General features: G+C 50.7%; 1 protein-coding gene across 15 annotated transcripts in view; it reads right to left on the bottom strand.

Annotated features, from left to right (window-relative positions):
- NCOR2 (nuclear receptor corepressor 2) overlaps positions 1–20,815 on the bottom strand; it is a 260,599-nt gene that overhangs the window by 170,429 nt on the left and 69,355 nt on the right. For all 15 annotated transcript variants that reach the window (XM_069794863.1, XM_069794861.1, XM_069794859.1 and 12 more), the window contains exon 2: positions 13,649–13,860. In XM_069794863.1, coding sequence (XP_069650964.1) covers positions 13,649–13,753 — 105 coding nt within the window. In that variant the 5' untranslated portion in view covers positions 13,754–13,860. The remainder of the gene's footprint in view (positions 1–13,648; positions 13,861–20,815) is intronic.

Below are 20,815 nucleotides of genomic sequence, written 5' to 3' on the forward strand. Positions count from 1 at the left end.
AACAGCTGCAACAAATTATTTGATCAGATGTAGTGAAGATTGACACGCTCCAGCACAAGGAAAGCTGGAGAAGTGCCCCAGCAAGGTGCATGGCAGGCAAAGAAAGGATTTGGGAGCTTAAACAGCAACAACCTGCACCCAGAGAACTCCCTCTCCCAAGCTGTAAGTGAACAGAGCAGCCCAGCACCAGATGCCATGCTCTCCTCCAGCCAGCTACAGAGTAGAAGGGAATATCAAAGCCCAACATCTTTGGCCACCAGAGGGTAAAACAAGATGTTTGCACAGTAGCTTTCTGGAAAGCCAGGAAGAAAAACAGAAATTGTAAGCACTTGGTCCGGGGGAGCCAAGAAAAGCAGATCTCCTACCCCACGTTCAGGTGCTCTCGCACAAAAGCTGGAAAGGCCAAATATCAAACAGAGGAAGGGGAATGGTGGTGTCTGATGGCCACCACTTCTCCTTATGCCTAGAAAGGCGCATCAGTTTTTGGAATCAGGTTCACTTCTCCCCAGCATCAGGCAATAGTGTGGTGCTGCTCCTTTTCTGTTCTGACCAATCTTGGGACGCACCAGGAACCAGGGCCCTCCGCCAAGCCCCAAACTCCTGGTTTCCACCTCCATTTCCAGGCCATTTCAGACCTCAGCCTCTGGGGCAAGGGGTGTCTTCAGACAGGTTCTTGTGACATAAGGAGGGCATTACTGGTACAGCGTCTACTCATCCTCATGGCCATGTTCCATTTTCTGCTATAAATCCAGGCGTTAAGGGAGGATGCTACGCCATGACACTGCTCTTCCTCCAGCTCTGGAGTCCATCCGTTCAGGACACCACAGGGGGCTGCAGAATAGAATATGCCATCGGTCCAACCACAGATAGGACAAACTCAGACATCTGGAGTGAAGGAGCTCATTAGCTTTTACAGCCCCAGCCAAAGCAGAATTGCTGCCTACGAGTTTCCCCACAGTCACACTCGACCTGGTTTTTGTGTTGTTTTTTAAAAAAACAAAAATAAAACAAAACAAAAAAAAGAGCAACGCAGTGCCTGACATCCACCTACAAAACAAACACACCATGTCTGGGAAGACACACCAATAGGCCCACAACCAGGACCGTCACCTTCTGTGGGCGTATAAACAAGAATTACCCGTCTGGGAGGTTCAAAGGCTGTGCCTCTGAGAAAAAAAGAAGGCTCTTGCATGTCCCAAGAACCATCTGTTCTTCCTTTTCCCCCTGCCCACACTCAGCTGAGCTTTACCTTTTCCTCCTCTAACCCCTGTCAGAAAACTGCAGGTAGAGCTCAGAGCCTGCGGGCATGGCCCGAAGTGACAGGGAAGCTCGTTACGCCAGGCCTTTAGCTCGGGGCTCGCATGGCAGACGTAGCTCTATGGCTTCCCCACCAAGGGCAAAGCTTGTGAGCACCAGCTCCTGCTTTTCCAGATGTCACCCAATTCACTCTGACCTGCTCCGCTTTGCTCACATCAGCATTTGGTTTTACCAGAAGAAAACATAACCTAAAAATTAGCGAGGAGGATTAAAATTGACAAAATTCTGTGCCATGCGATGAACTGTCAAAGGAACCACGGGAGACCTGGCAAAGACGTAGGTGGATTAATTGCTCAGAAAGTCACTACAGTAAATTGCACTGTGAGCTATGACACTGTTTGTCAAACGCAAATGCCGGAAAGGTTTACGAGCTGCCTTCAGAAGAGGCTTTAATTTTGTTTAGCAGTGTTTTAAAGATATATGCTGGGAGGCACCTTGCTGCCAGTGCCGCTGCACCTTCCACACACGGGCAGAGACAAGGGAGCAGTGTCCAGTGGGTGCCATGTGAATTCCCCACTGCTGAGGCACACAGCAAAAATGTGATTTAGTCCCCATCCTGACCTAAGATTTCTAGTGCAGCCTTGGCACCTGCTCAAGGGCAGCTGTAAGACACCTGAAATAAAACAACTAAAAAGCTCTACAGCCCCAAGCTACATGTCGCTCCTTTTCCTCTCCATTGCTTTGCTGGTTTTTGCTCAATTCTATTTTTTCACTCATCCTCTCCCTCCTCCTCTCTTTGCATCTCTTCCTGCCCTCTGCAAACACTCCTTCCACCCCCCCAAATCTGTTGATGTGTCTGAGTACCTTCTCCAGGGCCCTCAGTTCTCCCATTGCCTCCAGTTGGGACTTTGTTCCTTTTACGCCAACCTTCCTGTTGTTCCTCGTGGTTCAGGTACTCCCACACAGATGTACTTTGTGGAAATTTTGCAGAATTTCATAAATTCAGTAAATGTGAAGAAATAGAAATTAAGGAAGCAAAAAGACCATGGGTAGTCTGGGGCTCTGGGACATCAGCAGATTTGGCGGAGTGGGAGGAGGGTTTGCAGAGGGCAGGAAGAGATGCAAAGAGAAGATGAGCACCTTTTCCACTTCTGTTGATAGAAATTAAGTTTCTTTACTCAGGCAAAGGAAGAGGAATGTTTCCAAAACAAAACCAAAGCAAAGCAACCAAAATCACTCTGGAAGTCTCAATGTCAAGACCTTATCATTCTCCTGATAAAACAGCAGCTTTTCAAAATATAACCCCGGGTGAAAGGCACTGCATCCCCTCTAACCATGTAGGCAGAGTATAAACAAACAGGCCTCTAGACTGCACCGTCTAGAGCCATAGACGGTTCGGGAACCAGCCCAGTGATGCCAAGGCTGAGCTGCCATGGTCGGGGTTACATCCTCCTGTCCCGCACAGCCCCCTCTGGCAGCAGCTCTGCCGGCCACGAGAGCAGCGCTTTATTTAGGGTAGTCCCTTGGGCATCCATCCTCTCCGACGGAAGCGAACCCACACGATGCCATGGGAGCAGCCTTGTAAGCAGTCGGAAAGTTTGTCCGAGCAGGGGAGATACAGCCCAGACACAGTCAGCACAGAGGTTCCCCAAAATCACCTCTATTGCAGAGCACGGGCGGGAGAATCCCATCCTCCAGCACAGACATTTGTCCCCCAGCACCTCCCCAGCACAACCCTGCTACGCACATCCTTGCTCTGGTGCCTCCTGCTCCTGCAACAATCCACCCACCGATACCCGGCCAACCCACACTTGCCCAGGGGCAGCAGTAGCAGGCCTGGGTTGGGAGCAGACCTGGAAAACCACGAAAGTCACCCAGCCAGGAGAGGAAGGTCGGATCCCTGTTGCTGGGAGCAGCTTGACGTCCAAGTGCACTGAAGAGGCTGGGTCACCTCCGTCTTGCAGTCCCAGAAATGCATTGCTGTCTTTGTCCTTCACAAGCCACCTGGTGTTACACCATGCCGGACAGCTGCCCCGGCCCAGACCCTCAGCCTTGCATGCAAGAAACAGACACTTCAAAACCAGCAAGCCACATCTTCAAAGCTTAGGGTGAAGCCAGCTAACTAAAATTAGAAAAACAAGGAAAATCTACATTATTCAGTTTCAAACTATGTACCTGCACTAGCTCCTGAGTACATCGCCTGAATGAAATCAAATCAGGGAACAAGCTCTTCAGGGCTGAGGCAGCTCAGCCTCACGTTGCACTGCCCCAGCTCCAAGCGACCCACTGGGACAGGGCTGCACACTGCCGTAAGCAGAAGGGACACGTAGCAGCGATGTGGGGCTGTGCGGCTGCTGCTTCAGAGGCAGGTGATGGGGAGCACGGACAAACAGCTGCTGGTACCATCACCAGAACTGCAGCTCCTCATAACAGATTTCGGGTGCCCGCAGCAGAGCATACACTGCAATTCAGCAGTCAGCTGGAGCCACAAGTACCCAGGGGCAGACTTCAGCATCCCACGTGAACACTGCAAACCCCTGGCATTTACACAGGGGTCTGATTCCCTCTCCCTTTCATCAGACCCGCTTCAGACAAAGCCTGACATGGGCAATGCCGAAGACAACAGACCTCACGACCGCTGCCTGCTCCGGCGACTGGTGAGGAAGGGTCTTGCAGGAAAAACAACTGAAATGCAGCCACTTTCTGCCTAAATACAGCCAGAGACCTGCCCTGATGAGAGCTGGCTCCAGTGGGTCTTTCTGAGCAGCTCCTGGCCCCACACCACGAAGAGCCACTGGCTGGGCTTGAGCCAGCACTAGCAACATCGCCAAAGACAGACAGACACTGAGAGTGCCTACAGTGCCATAAATCACCCCAGCAGAGCAATGCAGCATAAGGCCAACGTTTAGATAAATGAAATGCTAAAGAGCCAAAAGCGGCCTCGTTAAAATACGCTTCTTCATGCTGCAGACTGAAGAGGTACTTGGGCCCAGCCAGAGGTGCCACAAGCATCCTTTGCTGCCAGCAAGGAAGGCTGGACATGTCCACGCTGCCCCTGCCTGGGGGTGCTGGGAGGGGGAGCCGGTGAAAGCACTCCCAGTCTCAAGGTCTTTTTGTGTTATTACTTGATTTGGGAGCACCGAGAGCACCGTCTCCCTCCCCCTCCTGGTAAATCCTTTGACCCTAAATAACCTGAGTCTATCAGGCTCATTTAGATACGCTAATCAAACTGTCTAAAGCCAGGAGACTGAATGCAGTATTACAGAAAAGCCCTTGGCAACACAAAACCAGAGGCAGCCCCACAGAAAGGAAAAAAAACCTTCCCCCCCCCTTTTTTTTTTAATTTTTTTTTAAACTTTCAGCCTGCTGCCTTACCTACCATAACTCCAGTAAAATCTTCTGTGCTGTCCCCTGACCTCAGGATAACCCCCACACTAAACTAATAACTGCACACAGCCGCACAGCCTTTCTGCCTCTCTCACTTTCTGTTTTGAACGCGTGCACTCGCTGGTGCGCTTCATTTCTCCTTCCCCTGCTTGCAGTTGTCTCGATCCAGGTGGCCTGACCTCCAACGAGGAGAAAGAAAGGGAGGTTTGAAAGCGATGCTGGAAGCACCCCTGGGTGCTGACCCGCAGCGCACAGAGCCAGACAACACTACGCCATGGCCAACAGCAGCTCTGACCCTGCTCTCCTAGCTCCAGCGCAGGGCACATCCATACAGACAAGGCGTCTACCAACTGCTGCATGCAGATGACATTCCCACGGCTGCAAGAATTAGCCCCCGAGAAGAAGACCCCAGAGACACGAGGCCTGCAGAAAGGAAGCCTGGAGCTGGTCTTGCAAGAGAAAGGCAAACTGCTCCTCCTCTCTTCCTCTCACCAGCAGAAAAACAAGTGCAAACACCCAGTGCTCCTGGCTTCCTTGGAAAACAGCTCTAGAGCAAACCCATGGAGACCTACAGTGCAGCCAGATGAGCACCTGCAGCACAGCTCGAGCAGCCTGAAGCATTAGATCCATCCCCCATCGCTTACCACGTCTTCAGCCGAGAAAGCGACCAGGAGCTCCCCACCGAGTTTCAGTGCAAAGACAGCTTCACTTAAAAACCACCGGCTCTCGTTCTGCAGTGACGCCGAGGAGAAGCGGTCCCAGGGTCAGCCACCACATCCGCCAGCTGAGCAGGCTCCCCAGCGGAGGGTGGCATCGGAGCAGCGGCCACCTCTAATCACGGCATCGCGCACAAGCGGCGCCTCACCTGCCGAGCTCCCCGGGCACAGGAGCCCTCATCCAGCTACAAGCCGCTGCCCCACACTGTCCTTGTCACCTTTTACAGGCAGGCAAACAGGCCAGGGCACGGCACACGCTCATCAAGGAGCAAATCCCAGCTCCTTGCCACCTCCGCCAAGGATTAGGCTGTGGGCTGTTCATTATGAGCTTGCCCAGTGTTGTATTGCAAATAATTTTTATTTCTTAACAACGTGCTACTTCTGCTGAAGCACTCCCAAGCGTTTAGCCTAAACGAGGCCGATTAATAATGGCGTGGTCCAAATAGCAAGCAAAAAACAAAGCCAGAGCAACCCTATTTATTTCACTATTTATAAGTTGTCCCTTACCTAATTTCAGAAGAGGATGCCTGGCCCGATCCTGCTGTTCGTGAGCAGCATGCGTGCCATTCTGGGCACTCCTTTTAACCACAGGGGAATGGATGGGTGAGGGCAGTGGGGCTGGTGACCCCACAAACCGTGACACTGGTGGCACGCAGAGCCAGAGCTGGGCACTTTACAGCTGCTGCCCAGCATGTCCCACGCTCCTCTCATCCCCCCCAACATCATCCCACAGGCTCTGGGGGATCTGGGGAGCTTCCTCCACCCCACACCTCACCTTCATCCTGGGTGTCCTGGTTTCCACTGGTTTTTCCTGACAGGAGAGGAGAGAGCTGCTGCAGACAGCACTGCCCAGAGCAGCACCCGCACCAGCCATGTGCTCCATCCCTCTCCTCCTCCTGCTTTTGTGCTGGTGTTTCCCCAAATCAGAGAATGCCCCTGCGCCTCTTATGCCCAGAGCTATTCCCTATACAACAGAGATGGCCAGAGGGGACACACAAGTCAGAAGGGCCCAACATCGTGGCCAAGGCTTGACTGCACAGCCTCGGACCGCAGACCCATCCCGTTCCCCCTGGGAAGCCTATGGCAGGTCAAGCTTCCCACAGCCTCGGGAACATGAAGCCAGCACGGAGCAGTATATCCCATCTTGAAACCTGCAAGGGCATCTGACCATCCAGCAATTAATTTTTGCTATAAGCTGCTGCTTGAGCCCCTTGACACAACCCTGACTGCAGCAGGAGGCTGGGCCAGCTATCGGTGCCACCTGCAAGCCAAGCAGACCAACTCCCCAGTCCAAGATGGGGTGGCCAAAGCAGCACAGCCACCACTCTGGTGGTTTTGCCAGAGACAGAGATGTCCCCCACCCCTGCTCTGCACACCCTGAACTTTGAAAAAAGAAGTTGCTTTAAATGTCTTTCTGCCAGCAGCGAGCATGACCTATTTTAGCAATAAAAAGAAAAGCTCTCTGGTGCCTGGATACCCCTTGGCGCTGGCAGCACAGCAGTTGCTCATCAGACCGAGAAATGCACTTTTTCGCCTTTGCCTGGAGAAAATAATTTTTCCCAAAGCTGATTCAGGTAAGAGGAAGGGGGGAGGTCTGGGAGGAACCAGGGCGGTAGCAGAGCCATCGCTGCATGAGGTCCAGAGACAGCACGTTCTGTGGGGGGACCAGCTCTGCGTACAGCCCATCACCCTCAAGCTCCCCAGCAAAGAGGAGCCATCCTCTGCCACAGAAAACCTCCACTGAAGTGCAAAGGAGGTAGTTATTGATCAAAACAGGTTGTCTACAAGTACACTGCTGTCTGCCTCACTTCCTCCCCAAAACCCCAAGAGGAGCTCACTGCAGATTTAAAAAACAAAAACAAAACAAAAACCAAAAAAAAAACCCCCACACACCAAAAAACCAACAAACAACAACTCTTTTACAATCAGCTCTACTGTTGAAGATAACGTCAGTAATAAAAACCTGGCTGAATATATGCATTTTTATCTTGCCTACGGGGATGCAACATGTGCTGAAAAGACAAATGCCCTTATTGTTCTGACACAGTCTCATTGCCATCCATCTCTCAGAAGCTGCTGACTTGGCCTTTTGTTTTAGGAGGTGACCACACTGTGCGTGGCCCCTTCTTGGAAGGCATTGATTTCTGCTGCCATGCCTGCACTGAGGCCACATCTGCTGCCAGCACCATTAGCGTCTGTACCAGCTGCACAGTAATGCATCCTTCCCGACGCCCTCTCCCCCGCCTCTCCAGCAAACCGGGGCTGTCAGCAGCGTTTAGCTGTCCTGTCTGAATATGCCATTCATGGAGAAGAAGTCACGTCTCGGTGGGGGCAGCTCTCAGCTGTTGTGGCTTCCCAGTCATCTGACCGGTGCCGGGTGCTGGAGCCAGCCGCCAGCCCTCTCCCCAGCAGCCAGAGGTGCCCACAGAGCAGCAGCGCATTCATTACAGTGCTGCTTTTGAGTCTCTCTCCATCACAAGACTTTTGTCCCAGCCTCATCCAGGCGCCTTTGAGCCAAGAATGACCCGTCTGCCCTTTCTCCACTCCCCACGCCTGGCGCTCTGCTTCCTGAAGCCACTTGTGGTCACGAACACCCATGCAGGATGAGCAGCTCTCTTCACACAACAAACCCCAAACTTCCACCTTAAAAGCACGTTTTGCTCATCATCGCATCTCTTCTGCAGTGGAGTCCCCCACCTTCTCCTACCACACGTGCTCCCACACAGCACCCATAATCTATCTCTGCAGGTCCATGTAGGACCCTTTCGCCTTTCCCCCACTCGGCTCTCCTACACTTCCTCACACCTCCACAGCAAATCCTTCAGTTCAAAGAACGCGACTTGCTCAGTATTTTGAATAAACGTGGTGACGGTGACAACCAGCAAAAGCCCCCAGTCTTGCAGAAAGTGCCTCCAGGGGCTGGTGGGGCAACGCAGGCAGAGTCAGACTAGGAGTGCAGGCAAAGGCTTTACGTCTCCAAAAGTGGCTTCAGTGGGTGTCTACCTTTGCCAAACCACATACGCAGCAAAAGTTCTTTCTTCCCCTGTGGATTTACAATCTTGAGATCAACCAGAAGCAAAGCATCACCCTCTGCATCAAAGCATATCCAAAAAGCAAGTTAGGGAGCAACCACAGAAGTTTAGAGTAGCTTGCAGAAAAAGAACTGTTTTGGATAAAGGCTGTATCCTACGGAAAATGAGCTTTAAATCAAACTGCTGTAAGCCAACTCCTCCTTCCTGGCAATGGAAGAGACACCCCAGGGCAGGGAATTAGGTGTCCTGTTCTTTCACCTTCGTGCTCTCCCAGTCCCACAGCAGAAAGCCAATTCTCCCAAATCCACCGCTGAGCTGCTCAGAGCTCATGCAGTCCTTCACTGGAAAGGTACTCAAGAGAGGTCGTGCCGAGTTCTCGTGACAGACCCGATCAGAGTCGGTATTTCCAAGGTACATTTTTGATTTTCAAGGCATTCCTTAAAACACTAGCTGGAGCCCAGCAGGCAGAATTCAGGATGCTAATCTCTGGCACCAACCGCCCCCCGCTCAGCTGCGCAGCTGGTAGCAGGAGGCTTTTCTTTGCGCTCGGAGGTGGTTGGAGAAGGCTCTTCACAGCCTGGGGGATTTCAGCATTTGGCACCGTAAACTCTTCCGTTCTGCAAGTTCCTGGAGCACCGACACAGACTGGCATTTTGCTTCCAGCAGATAAAAGTGTGAATAACTACTCCAAGGAAAACCAACACAGCAGCAAAGGCACCATGTGCTGTAATGCAAAATACACTGCCTCTCCGCAGGCTTACCTGGTGTCACCTTGCCACGCTGATCATGTCACTGCGGAAAGGAGCTAGCTCCTGCCATCTCGGGAGCCTGCATTTCCTTACAGCACCTTCCACGGCAGGATGCTGGGTTTAACTTGCCCTGCTCAAACTGTTGGGAGGAGGAGTCTGGGCAAGGAAGGCACTCAATTCCCTCCAGGCCACTACTTGGCTAGGACACCAACACACAAGCTTGCACCAACCTCTTGTCTCTGGTTCAGACAGACAAGGAATTTATTTATCATGGGCCAAAAAAAATGAGCGATCGGGCCGGGACGCTCCCGCGCAAGTGCCGTTTTGCAGGTGGGGCGTTTAATGAAGGAACTACAGAGCTGCTTCCAGACAGGAGAGGTGGCATGGAAGAAAGCAAGAAGGTCTCAAAGCTGGAGCAGAGGGGTTAAGGAGGGGGTTGAGCTCACCTTTCCATCTCAGCTGAAGCAGTGCACAGGGAATGCAGGCAAACAGCGTGCAGGAGGCACGCTGAGCACCTCTTGTTTTGCAGGGAGGGGATTCAAGTGACGATGGAGCACCGATTTCACATGCATGTGCACACACCCCAATCCTACCAATCCCCAAACCTATTTAGTTTCTCTGGTAGGTAAGACACTAAAAGCACCCCAAAAGCAGAAGCTGTTTTGGCACAGAGGCTACTGACCCCCAGCATTGTCTGCAGCTGATACCACCCTCCCAGAAACCCCAGCCTGCATCCAAAGCTGCATCATTCCTGCAGCTCTGAAATGTCAGGGCACTAACAGGAGAACTATGACTGGTAAGAAGGGCACAGCAAGAAACTGGATCCACACGGGAGAAAGAGAGGGGAGCCCTTCTGTCCCCAGGGAATATTATTGACCACAAAGAGGCTTTAAAAGGAAAGGGGAACATGTACTACGCAGGGAAATTGATCTGTTTACAGAAAATATCTGCAGGTTGCCTGAAAATGAATATCCTTCATGCAAAAGTTTCCTTTGAGAGAGCATGAACTTCCGACACATTAGAAGGTTAAGAGCTTAAGTAAAGTGTTTTTTCACCTTTAGCTAAAGGTCACAGAGCATTCAAACAATTCCTCCGTTCCCAAGCTGAACATGACAGAAGTCAACTAAGCACCCCAACATTACAGCTAATGAATATGGAAAACAAAAACATTTCCCCTGCAGTTTGGCCAACAACCACTCAGTGCTCTTCAGAAGAAACTGCTGATTATTGGTGATTTTAGTTTTACCTAAAGAAAGTCAAACAAACCAGAACCTTTTCATCAAGCTTCCTTCTCCCCTTTAAAACCATGCACACTTGTCAAAGTTTTTTTACAAGTTATTTTTTTAGTAAGATGGAATTAAATCTAGGGTCATTATAAAATACCACACCATTTTCACATCTAACCTCCCTGAAAGCTGTTGGGACCTGAGGTCCCAGTGAGGAGAAGGACACCCCGATACAGTTGGGGACAAACCTACCCTGCTGAAGAGCCTGTTTGCTGCATCACCCATCAGAGTTCAGTCTGGATCAGACCCATGGGTTCACAGCCCTGCCCAAAGCTGGCACCTAAGAGTGAAACCAGCCAACAAACATCCTCACTCAACCGGTACTGGATCTTCTCTGCCAGCTCCAAACTCAGCAGTAACTCCTGGAACGTGCTGCTGGGAGATGGTGCCCATATGTACAAAGCATATTTCTGTCCATTCACTTGAAATGCATCTTTTTCCCCATTTTGTTGGATATTCCCTTGGGTTTTATACAATGGGAGAAGAAAAATGCCCAAGAGTTCTTCCACTGCCTTCTGCCCCTTCACAACATCCCCTCTCACTTGCCTCATCTGTGAAATCAAACAGCTGCAATCCTTTAAATCACTTTTCATAAAGTGTCTCCAAGCCTAAAATAATGTCACGGCTCATTTCTGAGCTCAGTATTCCTGCAGCGCCGCATTTCCCTGGTGCAACTGTCACAGTTGGACTGTGATTATTTATTTATATTATAATAGCATTTGCAGCCCTGCTGTTCTCAGCCCTGCGCACACACCCAGGAGGTGACCCAGGGCGTTTCCACCACCAGGATAAGGATCCCTAGGCTGACGAATTCCCAGTTCTCAGGAAAGGATGTCGTAGAACGCAGCAAACCAGAATCGAAATCTAATTAGATGCAAGACATGCTCGTGTCAGGTTGGTTTTGGCCTCTCTTGCTTTCTTCCAAACAAGCTCTCACTGTGCAAACACACACCACGACAAAATTGACCTGGCCAAGACATGCAAGCAAATACCACTTTTAATATTAAACAGCGCAGCAACTTCAAAGCAACCGGGCTCTCCTCTCCCAAGCAATCCCACCAGAGATCCGCTCTAGCCCCAGAGCCATGGCCAGGTTCCAGCTCACGGCGCCGCCGAGCAGGAGACACGTGTTTGCAAACAGCTGAGGGTGGCAGGGCAGATCATGCAGGGACACGCTTGAAGAAACGCTCTGCCTACCCTCACGAGGAGAGGCAAGGTGCATTCCGTTTGTGTGGGGCTAGCACACTTCTACCGACAGGAGCCTTTTGGCTTTCCATCCAAAAAACTCTCAGCCCGGACCTCTCCTGCATCCAGACACCTAAAAGGTATCACATAACTTGGGAAGATTACATGCGACTGTAAAAATAGCTTCTAGAAGCGAACGCCAGCAACTTCTTCCAACATTAATATGATAGAATAGAAACACTATTCACACTAGCCAGAGAGCAGGGCAGGTTGGAGAAACCCTGAGCTCCGTCTGACTTGAAAACAACTGCCCTGCTTGGTTCAGTCTGCTGTTGCGACACTAAGGGGAAGCAACTGGGGTTTGCAGGAGACGAGGACTCAACACCCCAAGGCTAGGAGCCTTTCGCACTCCTCCAAAATCTATCTCCACATTGGGTATTGAGGTTTCTTTGGTTTGTTTTTAAATCATGGCTTTGCAACAAATGCAGGTCTTGCTCACCTGGTCACATCCTCCTTCTGCTCGAGTTTCTGATAAAGAACGAACTGGGATTTTCTTCTTGAGACAAATGCTCTTGTTCCACCCCACCTCCCAAATAAACACGCTCACACCGATGGAAGCAAGACTCCCATAAATCGAACCAGGTCAGCGTGTCTCATACCCTGGATGAAAAGCTTCTTTGTGCAGAAGCACGCAGGCCCCAAGCGATATAGATGAGCCAGCTAACGCAGCCAAAAGCTCGTCCTGTGCCCTGCTTAACGTTTCTATTTCAAAGCCTTTCCAAACTCTGGCTCTGCTCACCATGCCACTCTGCTGAAGCCCAGGAAAGAGGGCAGATGAGGGAATTTCACCCCTCCATTGACACTTCATGGGTTTCCAGGCTTTCAAGTCAAACCCTAAAATCATCACAGCACAAATTTTACCATTCAATAGCCGTCACTGTCAGAAACATAACCCCAAGACAAGGTCTCCTCACTGACAAGCTTACAAGCGCCTTCCTGTCTGTGGCCACCTCACTGTAACCCACCAAGAAGCAGCTCTAAAGAGCAGCCTTGCAAGCATGTGCCACACTCCAGCACCTAATAAGATTCATTTAAGCAGCTTCAGCTGACTAAAGCTATTCCACTGAGGAGAGTTTTTTCCATTAAGGTCTTAACCCTAAAATATTCAACCACCCAGGATGAGCAAGCAGAGACATACATGAGTGACGTAGCACATAAAGGAGAGGCTGGATCCAAGTGAATTAACCTGTGCAAGCTCCGGTGCATTCAACAAAACACAGCCAACAAAAAAATCACCACCAGTTTATGTCTTGATCCAAGAGAAGACAAGACTACGGGTCAAAGGTAAGAGGGGGAACAAGTAGAGAAGGACAAAGTGGAAAAAAATCAGCAGCTCAGTTTTCTTTTTGCTCCCCAGGAGTGCCACCACCAGCCAGGAACTCCAGGTAGAGAGGGGCAGGTCTCCTGACCAAAGGACAGGCGGCAGGTTCGCCCCTGGCAGTCTGCCTGGAAATCAGGAGAGCTCTCCCATGGGTGTGAGGAGCAAGGACCGGGCTCACTGGGAAGCGGTGAGCCCACGCGCAGGAGAGGATGCTCATCCCCTTGTGATTCAGCGCTAAGGAAAGGCCATGCAGAAGAGGGCTGGAGGCCACAAGCTCCTGCTCCACATGGATGGCCAACCTTCCCCTCTCCCCCCAGGCTGGTTGCTGCATCCAACCAAGGTTGCTCTTGCCAGGAAGACAAACAGACTTGGGTGCTTAGAAGTGATGAGCCAGAGCCCACAAGCACCACCACAGCAAGTGCCAGGAAGAGGCTGGAAAGGGAGAGAAAAGCTGAAAGCACCATATGGAGAAACAAAAGAGGATCCCACAAGAGAGGAACAATAAAATCCCGTACCACAGGCACGGAAACAGTCTGATTTCTCTGTAACAGCCACATCCGAGACCAGCACAGCTGAACCACTGCCCCAGCGATGGGGACGCACCATGCAGCTCCTACCCTGCGAGCGGGTAGGGAAGGAAAGTCTCTTGCCTTACCGCATGTGGTCGAGCAATCTGAACCGGATAGGACATGGCGTGCGGGGGGTAGCGCGGCTCGGCAGCACGCCAGCTCTGCGTCACGGGCTGCGTAGATCCAGACATGTCGGAAGAGCAGGTGCGGCGGTCGCTGCTTCCAAATCACCAACAAAGGATTAGGAGAGCCAAGAGCTCCTCTTCATCATGAGTGTGCTTTCCAGGTCACACAACATCTAGAAGCAAATGGGAAAGCAGCGGGTTAAAATTAAGCCAGCCGTGGTTCCACAAGACAACTGAACATCAAGCCTTGGGTGATCACCAAAACCTGACTGCCCTCGCAACTCTCCAGCAGCCCCATTTTCCACTTCACAAACACCATGGCCAAGTTTTTGCTGTGGATTACTCCTATCACAGGGAAGTCCAAATACAAGATTATCCCAAATTCATCCCATCCAATTGCCCTGGAAAGCCAGGGAAAGGCTGGTCCTGGAAAGGACCAGGCCTGCAAACTGCCGGCAATTTATTTGGGCCCTGTTGACCTATGTCTCCAAGTCTCTTGAAGTTGAGTATTTTGGGGGGGGGGGCGGATGGGACGACTTAGTTCCCAAAAACACAAGCTAGAGTTTTGGTACTTCAATGCAAGGTCCAAAGGCACAAGGTCCATCCCTCAGCCCACCCCCTTCCCCATTCACACGCTCACACATCCGCACACATTTCTTTCAGTGCCCTCATTTCCAAGCTGTGGCCATTTTTGCAGCCACATGCAGGTAAACACTGATCTACGCCAGGAGGGACAACAGGCACCAACCTCCCCAGCAGCCACGTCCACCCACGGGGCTACACTAAAACCCAATCCTAAAGCACACCACACACCTCCAGCGCCACCTAAATCAGCCTTTCTGATTAGGACCAAGAGCCAGAGAAGACACCATGGCCCTGAGGGTATTTTCACAAACACCAGTCACCCACACATTCGCTTCTTTAGTATGTGTTGCAATTCCTTTCACAGCTGTAACAAAATCAGGAAAGCCAACAAAGTAGGAGGACTCCCCTCAGCCCCAAGAGGGGATTCACAAGTTACTAATTTTTATAGATACTTCACATAGTTTGTTTGGTGAGGATTTTAAGCCTCCTGGTTTTTGTCTGGATTTCAAGGAAAAAAGTAACAAATGTCTAAGTGCTGCCCTTCACCACTGCCAGTTTAAGGTGCATTAACTATTATTCTTGTATTAATGGTCAGTTATACAAAGCATAAATTCCCACTGCTGCCTGGGCTTGGGGGATGCTGCCAGGACTGACCCCGAGCAGGGAGAGCCCCAGCTCCCCAGCTCTCCCTCCCCAGGACCTGTTCTCCACCCCACACAACGCCGAGCACACTCACACGCCTCCTCCCCAGCAAAGGTAGACATTAACATATAGATTTGTGCAAGGTTTTTGGCAGTATCAAAATCTTTCATCAACACACTGGGAGCAGCAGAGAAAGCTTCCAGCGCTGTGAGCTCCCCAGCAGCATCTCCCTATGCTCTCATGGTCTCTGCTGCACGAGGAACACAGCCAGCCCAAGCCAACGCAATTTCAACCGAAACAGCAGTTGGCATGTACAAAAACCAAAAGGGGGTGGGAAAGGCGGAGGGGAAAAAAAAAAAGAGGAAGTTTTTCTTTGTCTTTTTCTTTTTTTTCCCCGCCTGCGAGACCACAGATCAGCCCGTGCTGATAAACCACTTGCTATCTGCTGCAGGCAGGCACAAGACCACCTAGCTGGTTTGCCGGCACCCATGCACAACTCGCCAGCCAGAAATAAAATCAAACCAAGGCAACGGTCCCCATCAGGCTGGGCACAAGAAGCAGGGCAACAACGGCAAGAGGAAAGCAGCCTAAGGAAGCCACCTTACAAAGAGGTCAAGTTTTACAAAAATAGTACTTTTCACCAAATTCCCATTAAGGCCTAAGGGTGACAGCCATACAGAGACATCTCCATGCTCCTGCCGAGGGTCAGCCAAGCCTCTTTGGCAAAAGGTATTTTGCCAAGTTACATACGGGAAAACACACAGCAAGGTTTGGCTCTCAGGGCAGGGAGAGAAGAGACAACCAGGTCTCCTCCTGCTTCCAAGCTGACTCCCTGCACAGGAGCTGGGATTCCCCCCGGTCCTGCACCCACACATCCCTGCTGAGCCCCAGGGCACCTTACCTGCCACCCGGGTCCCGGGAAGCACCGGTGGCCCAGGAACAGCCCGGATCTCACGCGATGGGGACAGCCTCCCTGCACAGGAGCTTGGTGTGCTTGGTGCAATCCACCCCCGGGGCAGGAAAGCCCCTGCACACGCGGGGGAATTCAGAGGCAGCCAGAACGCAACCAGTGCGTATTTACACTTCCAGTATGACTACCCCACTTCCCTTCGTGCTTCCGACTGGATGGGATTTTAATCATCGATTCCCACCCAAAGCTGGGGGCCGTGCAGGGAGCATGCGGTTCAACATCCACTCTGCTCACCCTCCGGGGACACACCACCACCCTTCCAGCTCTCCTGCAGCCCACGTATGCTTCTATAGGGGTAAACCTTCCCTGCAGCTGCCAAGGACGCCGTGCACGATGCTCTCAAGGGCTCCAAAAGCTCGCTGGGATCTGCAGAAGTTTAAGGTACTTTCCTAATAACGGATTCAAACTTGGACATCTTGGCTCACAGCCACCTACAAGTTAATTAGCACATGTAACTATATATACACACACACGCATGTATATACACACACTCCAAGATGGGGGTGCCCAGAGCCCTAAGCAGTTTTCAGCAAGCCAACTACTTCCATGGAAGCTCAGCAGGTAGACCAGACTATGGCATGGCAGCTGTCTACAGTAAAAGAAATGGGAAGATTTTTCTTTTTTTAAACTCTTCAGATCAGAAGTTCAGCTTTAAAACAGCATCAAGTGCAAAGCCTCACGGTGTCAACCTCTAAAACAGTTTAAAAGCTTTTTTGCACCTGTCTGTGCAACCAGAAAAAAAGTTAACTCCCTACTAGAGGGATACACAAACGCACGGTGAAATTACAGGGGCCGACAAAACCATCCTACACCAAGGCACAAGGCACACTGCCTGCAAGCTCTGCTGCACTGGTAATGTGCACTAGCTACACGCTAGCAGGACCACAAGAGGTTTTTTCCTTACTAAGGGCAGCAAACTACCTCTGCCTCAACAAGAAGCCCTGGAAAGCCAAGAGTAAAAATCACGTGCTTGCAAACAGGCAAAGCATACTGCCCATGCATTTCCACACTTGCAAACCACGGAGCGGCAGGTCATCGGCAAGATCTCAGCGCAAGTCTAAGGCCCTGGATGCTCTCCACTGCAGCTGGACTGTGGGCTGGAGCCAAATGAGGTCACCAAAGCACTGGGGCAGCTCCGCAGATGCCACGGCCTTAAAATCCCATTTTTATGCTCCATGTGTGAAGAAAGGGGCTGCTGCAGCGTGCCCGGTCCAGCACCGCTCCAGGAAGGAGGACGGTCCATGGCCAGCCAGCAGCAGGGCTGTGGGTGCTCCCACTGGGGAGCAAAGTGGGAGCATAACATCTTGCTGGAGATGTACAAGTGCTGCTTCAGAGCTGGGCACAGCTGGGACACTGCGTGGTTACCTATCCCCAGCAAAAGATACCGGGGTGCCTCCTCATCCACAACCCTTTATTAATTATTTTTGAGAGAGGAACACAAAGAATAGGAGCAGATTAATGGAAGTAAAAGAGAAATAGCGCAGCCAAGCTCTTTAAAGATTTAAGATCGAACTGTTTGGTTCATACTTTTCTCAACTGATTTTGATGAGGAACAGACATTGTCTCACAGGAAAAGTATTTCCCCCCCAGTTGGAGTCTCCATCAGAGACTGTTTTATCCGCAGACCTGCGTTAGCCATTACAGCACTAGGTATGAGGAGATTTACAGTCTCTGATTAAGAACAGGAGAAAGCTGGAGGTTACCGGCAAACCCAGCACCAGGGCTACAACATGAACTTGTGGAAGAGGCAAGAGCCCACAGAGGCTCTGGCACCCATTTATTTCCACCTGTTTGGGAGACTCCCAGGATCCTGACCCACTGCTGATACCTTCAAAAACCGCCCCCTCCTCCCCCCTGCCAAATCCATGCAGCAAAGCACAGCTACCCTGCTCCTCTGTTTCTCCTCTTCGTGTGCCATTTACTAAAATCGTTTCCCCATCGCCTGCTCTCCCTAGCTTACATCATGAAAGCCCTCTAAAAGCCACTGCAAGTTGCTGCAGGCTTACCGGCACACAGAGGAGCTCTGCCCGCGCGCCCAGCTGCCCAGCGCCTGCCACCTCCCAGCAGCACCCGCCAGCTCAGGCACAGCCCGTGCTAATGGTGTGTACAGCACCAGGCCAAGCAGACTCGTGTCCAGCCCAAAAGATGGGCACAGACAAGCTCACGACGCCCTGCAGTCATCTACAGGTTCACAGTCAACACCACCCAGACACAGGGCTCAACACCTCTGCGCTCCTTCAGCCCAGCTCCTGACCGCGGCAAAATACAGCCAGGACCATGCAAAAACCCTACAGGTCTAAATTTGCAGTCAAATTGAGTTGCAAAAAATTTAATTAACATCATTCAACACACTTGTTGCTCTTCAAAGTTAGAGCCAACCCTCCTGATCAGCTTTGTACTCCTCAGGGAGAGCAGGATTCCCAGGTGAGGTCCCTGGCTTGCCACCGACACAACATAAATCTGGGCGGAATTGCTGTAATTACCCCGTGCCTTAGTTCATCTGTCTGAAAAGTGAGAACAACAAGACACTCCCAGCTCACAGAAAATACCAGTTCACCCATCCTCATAAGAGTTTTAAAGATCCCAATGAAAACACACTGCTTAAGTTCAAAATAAACTTTTTTTTTTTTTTTAAGCAAGCACATGCTGAAATAAGATTAGCAGAATATGTTGTTTCTTAAATCCAGAGTAATGTTACTCAACTTGTGGTCTACGGACCACGGATGGTCTACAGAAGACGTTAGGAGATAGCCCACAAAAAGACTGCAAAAGACCTTACTAAAAGGCAACAACTAGTACCACCACACTGAACAGACAAGGCAAATAAACAAAATGCTGGTAGCACTCACCAGGGCACATTTAAAGTGAAGAGTATTGACAACAAAGGTAATGTTTGTTTACATTAAACAATGCAAGTTTTTTGAAAAAACCACCAAGTCGTCTTTACTCAAACACTAAATACATGATCATTTTCCTCCTCAGACAAGAAAGAAAAGGTATATATTCTCCAGTCAACTCGTGTATTTTGAAATAAAGAGACATTTGTTTATAATGCTTAATTAATACCAAACTATAACATTCACCTCCAAGAGACCAACCAACCCATGATGCTTAAAAAACCCCAGCGCACACTTGTGTGCAGCACAGCAGAAAAGCATATTGCCTGTTGGCAGCTGTCCCACGGCCAGTAACAGCATTGACACACCGTACAGCTCTAGATCAAAACCAGACCTGAAAAGCAGTTAAGAGATTTACCCACACCCATTTTAAAGCACTAGTGGAAGCAAAAATAATTGAAGTGTGATGAAAATGGGTAGAGAGACTATCCTAAGAAATGCACCACAACGTAATGGTAATGGATTTGTCTAATCAATACGTGCATGAAATCTTCTTGGAAGATAGTTGACATTCTACACAAATATTTGTATGTACTGTATCTATTAAGTACTTTCAATAGGAAAGCAGGCTCTCTGCCATAAATTTAGGGCTCTATTCAGAATAACAAAGATGACTATGTCAGTGTCTGCAGCCTGGGAATCCACAGTAGCATTCAATCACAGCAGGGTACAGAGGTTTTAAATTAAAATAGCAGCACAGGGTCAACAGGAAAGATCAGGCACATCCTGAGCTCAGTGGCATGGAGGAAGGTTATTTCAACCCCAGGGGTCACAGCTTGTACCTGCATGTGATCTTAAAAAATTTTTCTTGCTTTGGACGAGTACAAAAGCAAAGGCGGGCTTGGCAGTACCCTGCACATCACGGCCAGCCCCTGCGGTTCCTCAGGTGCACCTCAAACAGCGGTACCCAAAGCAGCTCTTGCCCTGTTCCCCGGCTCGCCCATTGACAGAAACCCTCCTCCCTCTTCTCTTTTGGCCAGATGACTTTTGCACTAGATTAACTTCCTAGCCTGACTGATGGTACAGATGCACAAGCAATTACAGCAGCAGATCTGGAGGAAGAAGGAGCCTTGCAGCACCATGACGGAACTGCCCGGGGAAGGATGCTACCCTCGTAAGAAGGTACAACTGGTCCCTAAGGCCACAGAGGGGATGGCAGAAGCTCAGGAGCTGAAGTCTCTCATCCTGTTTTGCTGCCTCCTTGCTGGAAACCTCTAGGCTGCATCGGCTCTCCCACCACAGCATGGCTCCACACAGAACCGGTTCTGATCCCCAATGAGAGGTAAATTCTCTGCCCTGCTCCTATCACTGCCCAAAGAGGCAAAGCAGGATTTGCAACTTGTATTTCTCCTTTTCAATCTTTCCAAGCTATTTTGGGCACGGGACCCATGTTTAGCTCTGCCCCGAGATAACCTTTGCCAGCATTTGTGTACAGATCTTGACACCGCAGCTGCACAGAGCAAGGTCAGAGGGTTCGATTTTGCCAGCCCCACTCCCAGTTGAGTTTCGAAAGGCAGGTTTGTCAGACAGGCCACTCTGAGCAGTGACACCGCACTGGCCTGACGCTTCTGCCAGAGGAAAGTACATGCTAACTGTACGTACTTAGGAGCTGCAACTCCTGCCGCTAACAGCCCTCGTTCAGACCCCAGCTCTCGGTAGCATAATCGGGTTGCCTGGGAGCAGATGAGACATCTGCACCGCCTGCCCCACCACGAACACCCCTTGTCAGATCAGCACTTGCAATGGATCTCACACAGTTTAAGTACCTCCCAGCCCTCGGCAAAGAGGCTGCAAGTGACCTTGTGACGGCTCCCAGAGGGGCGCGTATGTGCTTAAATGAACAAGACTGACCCATTTCTCTTTGCAGGAGCACTCGGCTGTCGCTCCCCAGCTGCAGGGACACCGCCTTATTAAAATGCACAAGTCACATACCAAGTGCCAGCCTGGCCACAGCTCCAGCCTCAGGGTCAGCACCAGCGTGGCCTTTTCAAATCCTACCATAACGTGCCTCTCTCCCTTTAGTTTCCCTACTCC

The sequence above is a fragment of the Haliaeetus albicilla genome, chromosome 10, assembly GCF_947461875.1.
Source record: "Haliaeetus albicilla chromosome 10, bHalAlb1.1, whole genome shotgun sequence".
In the NCBI taxonomy this organism is placed as follows: domain Eukaryota; kingdom Metazoa; phylum Chordata; class Aves; order Accipitriformes; family Accipitridae; genus Haliaeetus; species Haliaeetus albicilla.